Consider the following 8,828-nt stretch of genomic DNA (forward strand, 5'->3'; position numbering starts at 1 on the left):
TTCTACACTCTTTCCTCTCATATTTTTAAGTTTCTCTTCTTTCAAAAGTTTGAGACTTTGAGGTTATGTTATTTTGAGTATTGGCATCAAGAATATATATAGCTATAAATAATGAAGCATTTACTTGTATTTTCTTTTTGTTTGGAATTGTGAAAAATATATTTAAGGAATGCATTTTTTTTTGAGCAAATAAAATGCATCTTTTAAAATACTCCCCCGTCCAATTCATAAAAAAAAAATTAATTTTTTAGATATATTGAATAATTAAATATTTGGTCTGTAATACACCTCTGATCCTTTTTATAAGGAACACTTGAGGAAAAAAATGGTCATTTTTATAAAAAAATTTGACCAATTTTTAAATGTTTTAAATGTTTAATTTCACTTATGCCCTTATTTATTATGAGAGAGAATATTAAAAATAAGTAAGTTAGTTGAATTAAGAGTAATTAAACAAGATTATACATGAAATACATTTAAATATATAAGAGTATTAAATGAAAATAACTATGTAGCAATATCTGAAATCTGATCGGATATATTAATTATTCAATTAATCTAAAAAGTCAAATATTGTTTATAAAAAAATCCGTGAAAATAATTAAATCCATTGAATAATAATAAATAAATTGTAGCGATATCTGAAATCTGATCTTAGAATTCTATATAGAATCCGAAATAGTGTATTGTTTGGCTCATTTTCCTTAGAATTCTATATAAAGTATAATCCGAAAGAGTGGCTAATTGTGTGGTTTGTTTTTAAGAGGAAATTCGTTTGCAGAAATTAATAGGTGATTGTCCTTATTATGATGATTACGAATATCATTGTTACCCTTTTCCAAACGGCGAATTTTGTTATAGTCCTTATTATGATGATTACGAATATGAATAATAATTGATATTGTTACATGTATGTATACAAAATATTAGAACTGCGTATTTGGGATAAGGTTTACGGACAGACTCGTTTAACCCATAGGCCACGTGGATTTAAGATCAATTTTTTTTTTTAATTTGTTTATATTTTTTTCCGCGTGGTTTGGACCGTTAAAATCGTGGTTTATGCAGGTTAAATCCACAAGTTCGCAGGTTGACCCGCGATGCAATTTTTTTTATTATATAATTAACACACATTTTAGAAACTATCGGGTTGAGTTTATTAGGAGACAAGTCAATAAGGTCGCTCATGTATATTAGCGAGAGAGGCCACATTATTAGCTAGTTTCCACATTTTCATTGATATTCCCCTTTGTATTTGTGATATAATGATATTATTATGAATGAAATATAGTAGATACTTTACGGTAAAAAAAAATTAGGCTTAAATTGGAATTTTACCCCCCGTTTTAAAACGCGGACTTTTACCCCCCTGTTTTATAATTTTTTGGATTTTGCCCCCCTAAAATTCTGCTTTCAAGTCACAACTTCAAAGCTTTGCACACAACTCAATTTGAATCAATAATTCACCAAACAGATATCGAAATGACCGTAATCGAGTTATCTTTCCACAAAATAAAACCATACTAAATTTGGAGTTACAAAGAGAGATTAATTACCGTTTTAGTGAAGGTATGTCCCACAAAATTTTTGGACAAAATCTGCTTTCGAGTCACAACTTCAAAGCTTCGCACACAACTCAATTTGAATCAATAATTCACCAAACGGATATCAAAATGACCGTAATCGAGTTATCTTTCTACAGAATCAAACCCCAATAAATTTGGAGTTACAAAGAGAGATTAATTACCGTTTTAGTGAAAATATGTCCCCTAAATATTCTGCACAAAATCTGCTTTCGAGTCACAACTTCAAAACTTCGCACAGAATTCTATTTGGATCCATAATTCACCAAACTGGTACCGAAATGACCGAAATTGAGTTAGTTTTCCACAGAATCAAACTCCACAAAATTTGGAGTTACAGAGAGAGATTAATTATCATTTTAGTGAAGGTCTGTCCAAATCAATTAATGTATGGAACTACTACTGATATTTTTGTCATGTCTCTCACCCTGTAGCTCATTTTCAATAGTATTTACATTTCTGGAAAGCTAACGAAATTACCCTTGTTGTCATTTAAATTTCGTCAAATTTGGAGTTACGATGTGTTTGGTAGACAATGTTGAATTTAAAGGTCATAAGTAGATTTCTGCAAAATTAGTAATTGGACAGACCTTCACTAAAACTGTAATTAATCTCTCTTTGTAACTTCAAATTTAGTGGGGTTTAATCCTGTGAAAAGCTAACTCGATTATGGTCATTTCGGTATCCATTTGGTGAATTATTGATCCAAATTGAGTTGTGTGCGAAGCTTTGAAGTTGTGACTCGAAAGCAGATTTTGTGCAGAATTTTGGGGGACATACCTTCACTAAAACGGTAATTAATCTCTCATTGTAACTTCAAATTTAGTGGGGTTTGATTATGTGGAAAGATAATTCGATTACGGTCATTTCGATATCCGTTTGGTGAATTATTGATCCAAATTGGGTTGTGTGTGAAGCTTTGAAGTTGTGACTTGAAAGCAGAATTTTAGGGGGGGCAAAATCCAAAAAATTATAAAACAGGGGGGGTAAAAGTCCGCATTTTAAAACAGGGGGGGTAAAATTCCGATTTAATCAAAACAGGGGGGGGCAAAACTGCATTTAAGCCAAAAAAACTGCATTTGAATAACTAAAATATCATTTGCGTTTATTTTATTGATATGAGGTGTGTGTGGAGAAAAAATGACGAATTTGATTTTGATGCATTATTGCATAAAGAAGATAGATAAACTCAAATGTAAAAAACTTTATTTTTGTTTTCCTTGGAGGAACTAGTGGTTATTCAAAAGCTTTGGAAAAATGATTTACCGTCAAAATTGAGAGTGTTTGGATGGTGATTATTGTTAGAGAAGTTACCTACACGAGTTGCATTAGCTCATAGAGATATCGTTGGTTCATGTACCAATTTAAATTGTGTATTCTGTTCAAGTGTGTTGGAGGACTCCAATCACTTGTTAAAATGAGAGTGTTTGGATGGTGATTATTGTTAAAATGATTTAAAAGCACTAGCTCATAGAGGTATTGTTGGTTCATGTACCGATTTAAATTGTGTATTCTGTTCAAGTGTGTTGCAGGACTCCAATCACTTGTTTTTCAATTGCATTCATGTTAGTATTATTTGGAAGAAGATATATGCTTGGTTGGGTTTGTCTTTCAATGATCAAGAGTGTAGGATTTAATCACTTTTGCACTTTGGCTCCTCAGTGAAATCTAAAAAGAGAATGAAATTTTGTGATTTGATTTGGTTGGCAACAACATGGTGTATTTGGCGAATGTGAAACAATATAATTTAGAGGTGAAAATGCATACTTTCAAGGTCTTTTTGATCATATTAGAATTATCTCTCGGTATTGGATGGTCAACAAGAGTCATTGCATAATCCAAATCCATTGGTTCAACAACCAAAAATTTCATAAAATAATAATTGACAAAGTTTTGCAATTACAACATTTTACAACCCTATTTCACAAATAACTTTCACACATACAAAGGTGTATGGAGTTGGGCACCCTTTCTAACATCTCAACCACTGAATTTTTATGTATTTTTCAATGGTTGGATGGACATTTAACTATGGTAAGAAAATTAATGCATTTGTCTATGGTAAATGCCACCTTATTTTGAAGTACTTCAGTACAAAAAGCATCCTCCATTTCCTTTTTTCTTACAAACTAATGTGTAAAAAATAGAACCCAAATTTTCTACTGTCACCGCCGACGGCATGCATTTACATAGTCACTAAATTGAGATATTTTTTAAAATTACTGAGTTAGAGATCTGAATGATCCAATCTTAATCAGACGGTCACAAATCTCTTAATTATGTGAATCCGTATAGTCGGTAACTTTAAGAAACCTGGATTGAGACATGACTTTATAATGGATGTGATTTAAAATATGCCAAAACACCAACAAGAGGTGCATTGATATATGTTGTAGGTTCTGAGTGTACAAAATCAGCTCTAGAATCAACATATTCATCATTGATATTAGGTCCCCCAACAACAGCTCCTACAAGCAAATTGGGATTTGGATTTTGGGTTTCAAAATAATTGGATCCTCCTTTGCAATTGATTTTGCTAGGATGTTGATCAATAGAAGGTAATGATGAAGCACGATGATGTATTCTTTGGGGAAATTTTTGTCCATATCCAACCATGTATGACATACTCAATGGGTTGCTTCCAAGTATGTAGTCTACCTGCATATAATTCACCAAAAAAATTGGAAAACTTATTAACATAATTTCTATCAACAATTAACCAACTTAAAAATAATTTCTTGTTCAACTAAGTTATTGCCTTATTGGACTTAAGTGTTTAACGAGTTCCGGTTATAGACAAATCGACCGAGATAATAAACTGAACTTCTAATTCAGCCTCTAATTCCTATGAAACACATATCCTCTTTAGATTAGGCGTGTTTCAGTGTCGGACACACATTAATGTCTGCACCGACACGATACCTATACTTATGATTACATTGAATTATATTATTGTCGGTGTCGTCGTGTCTAGTGTCCGTGTCTGTGTTTCATAGATTATTTCAACTTAAGATAGCATTAAAATCTAACAATGAGAAGCATGCAAATCCAGTTTATTAGTAAATAATTTGATATATAACCTAAATTTTGCATATAAACCTACCTGACTTCTTGCTAATTGTTTAAGTCTCTTTGAAGAAGCTAAAACTCCACCACCACAATCAATCTTTTTATTTACAGTATTCAAATATCCAGCATAAACCAACAAAAGAAATGAGTATGATGTTGCATGCTGCAAGTTACTCCCACTAGTCTTGAATAGAAGTCCACCTAATTTAAAATATATTTAGTTTATAACAATGCCAAATATATAACAACAATCCCCGAACCAGATTCAACTAATGGTGAAAGCCAAAAAATATATATATATAACAACCAAAAAAAATATCAAATTTGACTGCGGAGTTGTGATGAAATCAGGAATATACTTTGAATTAATTATAAATGATAATCTACCTCGAGAGTATGAGACTGAAACCAAGGGTGATTCAGGTAGCACAGCACATATAAACTTGTCAGCATTGAGGTTAAAAGGCTTAGAAGCTGGATTATTAACTAGAAGCTGCTTATGATTAAAAACAGAACAAAAATGTTACAATGTCAAAAATTGGGAGCATAACAAAATAATAATCAATGTTAAGATAAAACAAGACAGTTTTTACTTAAACAAACCTTAGAAATTAGAACATTGATGCCAGCATCCTTTGAGTCCCATCCAAATTCACCATAATTTTTCACATTGTGAATGTTTTGTTTAATGTAATTCCAGTAATTAGGTAGCTTAGTAGCCTTCAGTAACCATGCTGCTCCCCACACCAATTCATCCTGTAATTAGTTTAACAACATGATGATGTAAAGAGTATCGGATAGTCACCATAATTAATGTATTTGGTCAGACTAGATACATTAATTATTCAATAAATCAAAAAAAGTGAAATGTTTCTTTTAAAAATAACCGGATGAAGTAATAGATTATAGACCAGACCTACCTGGTAGCCACCATAATCACAATAGAATGGGCACACATAAGGACCAAGGCTGTCATTGTATGATCCTCTGTATTTATCTGCAAAGTCAAAAACCTAATTCCATAGAAAAGGAAAAGTTGTATAAAAATTATTGTGTAAAGCCAAAATATATATACCGGTGTGAATCCCCTTCAAATTACGAAAATAAATTATGTGTAGTCAAACTACTAATGGTTCAATTCAATGTTTTAAAATTATATTCGAGATCAAATCAATAAAACTTCTAGTTGTGGTTCAACCGGATGAAGAAAAAACAGGTACAAAAAACAAAAATCCAAATTAGTTGAACCAGGTCAAACCAAGTTCAATTTGTTTCAACCTGATTATATTCAAATTGAAATCAAACCAACTGACAATTCAGCCGATTCACAGTTAAACCAGCTTAGTCAAATGATTTAATCCGGTTTTTAAAACATTGATTTGACCGCGAAGAATTCAAGTTCTCAAATTAAAAATTTAAAAGAAAAAGTATATTGTATTTACCATTATGGCCCTTTGGAGGAGCCTTTCAGAATACCCAACATTATGCTTAAATTTCTTAAAAGCAATAGAAGAAGCAGCAAGTGCAGCTGCAATTTCAGCTGAAACTTCAGATCCAGGATTCTCCTTACTAACAAAAAATGATGTTCTAGGAGTATCCATATCTTCAGGTCTCTCCCAACAATTATGATCACCAAATGGGTCACCAACTTGTGCAAAAACAAAACCAGGGGTATTTGTGGCTTTTAGGAAATAATCAGTGGCCCAACCTATTGCATCTAGTGCATTGTTAAGTTCAGGACCCATGAATTTTCCAAACTCTATTACACTCCATGCTAACATTGTTGTTGAAAATGCCATTGGAAAATTGAATTTCACATTGTCACCAGCATCATAGTAACCACCAACCAAGTCAACCTATTATGTGTAGATGGGTCATTGGGAAATCATGTTTTAATAATAAAATATAATATAATAATATACTAAATATATATAGATCATAAACAGAAAAATAAATTAAAGAGGGTTGAGCATGGCTCATATGCATCAGGAGGAGGTTGGGGGCGGCCCATGAGTCGAGCTAGCAGAAGGAATTATTATTGTTGTAAATATTGTTTGCAACACTGATAATTTATTCATCCATCTAATAAAAATGTGTTATAGCAAATTCTACAGTCGAAAATATACCACCACCTGAAAAACTTTGTTATTAAACTTCTTGTGTGTTCATTGTTTGATTTATTCGTTATTTCCTTTTGTTATTAGTGTTCCAACAAAGAACAATTAAAAATAAAAAGTATTTGTCTTATGAAAAGGCAAAGAGCCATTTTAATTTTCCATGTTCCACAAGTCACTCTATTAAGTGATCACATCTAGTTTTATACTTTAATTTTTTATTAACTGGTATATATTATTTATTCAGGCTCACAAATGTTGTAAGAACACAAATTAAGAATATAAAAAATATAATATAATTTGATGTGTGTAATATTTAATCTTGTATTTTTTAATATACTTTCAAATAATTTCATAGTGACTTAAATTATTATAATTTTGACTCTTATGTCTATGAAATTTTCTAATGTTACTCGTAATAGAGGGCACGTGTTTAATTTAGTAAATAGTCCAATAAAATATCCAATAAACAATTTAGTAATAATAATAATAATGATAATGAAATTTGTTTCTGTAAAAAAAAAAAATAATAATGAAATTTGTGTGCCTTTTCCTCTATAAAAATCCCAATGAAAATAAGAAATTATTTTCATATTTTAAATTGAGTCTTGAACAACAAGAGAACGCATGACTCAACTTACATAAAAATAAAAGACACATGACCCAACTTTGTTGGGCTTGAAAACTAAAAGAAAATTGTAACTAAAATGGTGTGTAAAGCACACACGTAAAAAGATATAGTAAAAATCTAAATATTCATTAATACTAGCAAAGTAAAGTTTTATTCAATTCACTGTCACATTTTTTATATACTTTAAATGTACTCGGTCACGTCTTTAACATAATATACAACTGACAATATCGATAAAGTTAGACTAAATATTTTTATCCAAAATTTTTAAATTGTGTGTGTGAGTTTTATATAGCTAATGTAAGTCATTTCATCTACCGAAAGAAAAAAAAATAAAAAAACACTCTGCCATATTCCAACACAATAAAACAATGAAAATTTAGATGAAGAAATTACTTTATCAAAGAATCGATCATCATCAAGTTGAAAACCATCACCAAAAGCAGAATCCTTCCTCCAACTCATCCTTTGTGTTGGTGGTAACTTCCCTGACCTCTGCCCTTCAAAGAACAATATGCTCTTTGCCAATGCTTCTTCATAATTATGCTTCAAACCCATGCTTCTTTCACTTGCACCCAAAATGATACAAATCACTACCATCATCACAAACCTTTGCTCTAAACCCATATTAGAAATATAGTTTTTTCTTTATTATAGACAAATGTTAACGAGTTACGATAATTTTTAAGGTTTGAATTCTGGACTTTCTGGTTAATGCTTTTCTGGTGTTGATGTATATATATGTCCGAGAAAAATAGGGACATAAACTTTTTTGTAAGGAAGTAAGGAGATTTTTTTTTTTTTTTTTGAGAGGAACGGAAGTATAAGGAGATGAACCTTAAAAAAAACTATGTTTTTCTTAAAAACCAAGTAATAATATTTCAAACATAGAATATGGAAAAGTTAGAAAAAGGGATTGAATGTTGATGAATAAAAAGAGGTAGTTATGGTGACTTTGTAAGAATATGAAATGGGTGAGTTTTAGTTTGGAAGCATTGGAAAGGTTGCTAATGTGCTTGTAATGGTCACTTACTTAAATAGTGTCCTACTTAAGCTACACTTCATTTTTTGATTAATTAATCATATTAATCACACATTCTCAAGAATGATCCCCATTCGATGTTTTTTTTTCTTTTGGCCTTTCCTTCATTCTATGGTATATAATCAATGCAAGTCGCTTCTTTCATGGAAACAAAAAATATGGGAAAAAAATTCTTTACTTTTTGTCAAAGAAAATGTATATATGAAGGGACGGCTTTTCTATTAAAATAAATAATGAATTATAGAATCTTATTAAAAAAAAAAAGAAAGAAGAATTATAGAACAACTAACGAGGTCTTGTCAATTTATATGTTCTAGTGCCACTTAAAAAAATATTATATGTTCTAATTTAATTTAATTCTAATCTTACAATTTTTCCTTGGATTCAGT

The 8,828-nt window shown here is 30.7% G+C and overlaps 1 protein-coding gene across 2 annotated transcripts; it reads right to left on the reverse strand.

The window, feature by feature from the left end:
- Positions 1-3,417: 3,417 nt before the first annotated feature.
- LOC123919489 (endoglucanase 8-like) lies at positions 3,418-8,392 on the reverse strand. 2 transcript variants are annotated; one of them, XM_045971405.1, is made up of 7 exons: positions 7,794-8,392; positions 6,095-6,508; positions 5,573-5,665; positions 5,256-5,408; positions 5,040-5,145; positions 4,687-4,853; positions 3,418-4,241 (listed from the first exon to the last, which is right to left on the reverse strand). In XM_045971405.1, exons 1-7 carry the CDS (start codon positions 8,022-8,024, stop codon positions 3,915-3,917), a joined length of 1,491 nt encoding a protein of 496 aa, XP_045827361.1. In that variant the 5' UTR covers positions 8,025-8,392; the 3' UTR covers positions 3,418-3,914. The 2 variants fall into 2 exon arrangements, with proteins under 2 accessions (XP_045827361.1, XP_045827360.1); XM_045971404.1 differs by lacking the exon at positions 7,794-8,392 and adding an exon at positions 6,785-6,827.
- Between the last annotated feature and the right edge of the window lie 436 nt (positions 8,393-8,828).

This window comes from Trifolium pratense, linkage group LG4, assembly GCF_020283565.1.
Source record: "Trifolium pratense cultivar HEN17-A07 linkage group LG4, ARS_RC_1.1, whole genome shotgun sequence".
In the NCBI taxonomy this organism is placed as follows: domain Eukaryota; kingdom Viridiplantae; phylum Streptophyta; class Magnoliopsida; order Fabales; family Fabaceae; genus Trifolium; species Trifolium pratense.

Bases quoted from the DNA above. Each gene is read 5' to 3' on its own strand.
- LOC123919489 (XM_045971405.1), bottom strand. From the start codon at position 8,024: ATGGGTTTAGAGCAAAGGTTTGTGATGATGGTAGTGATTTGTATCATT. The intron at 5,666-6,094 runs GTAAATACAATA...CTATGGAATTAG, and splicing joins TCCTCCAAAGGGCCATAATG to GTTTTTGACTTTGCAGATAA. The intron at 4,242-4,686 runs GTAGGTTTATAT...AATTATATGCAG, and splicing joins AACAATTAGCAAGAAGTCAG to GTAGACTACATACTTGGAAG.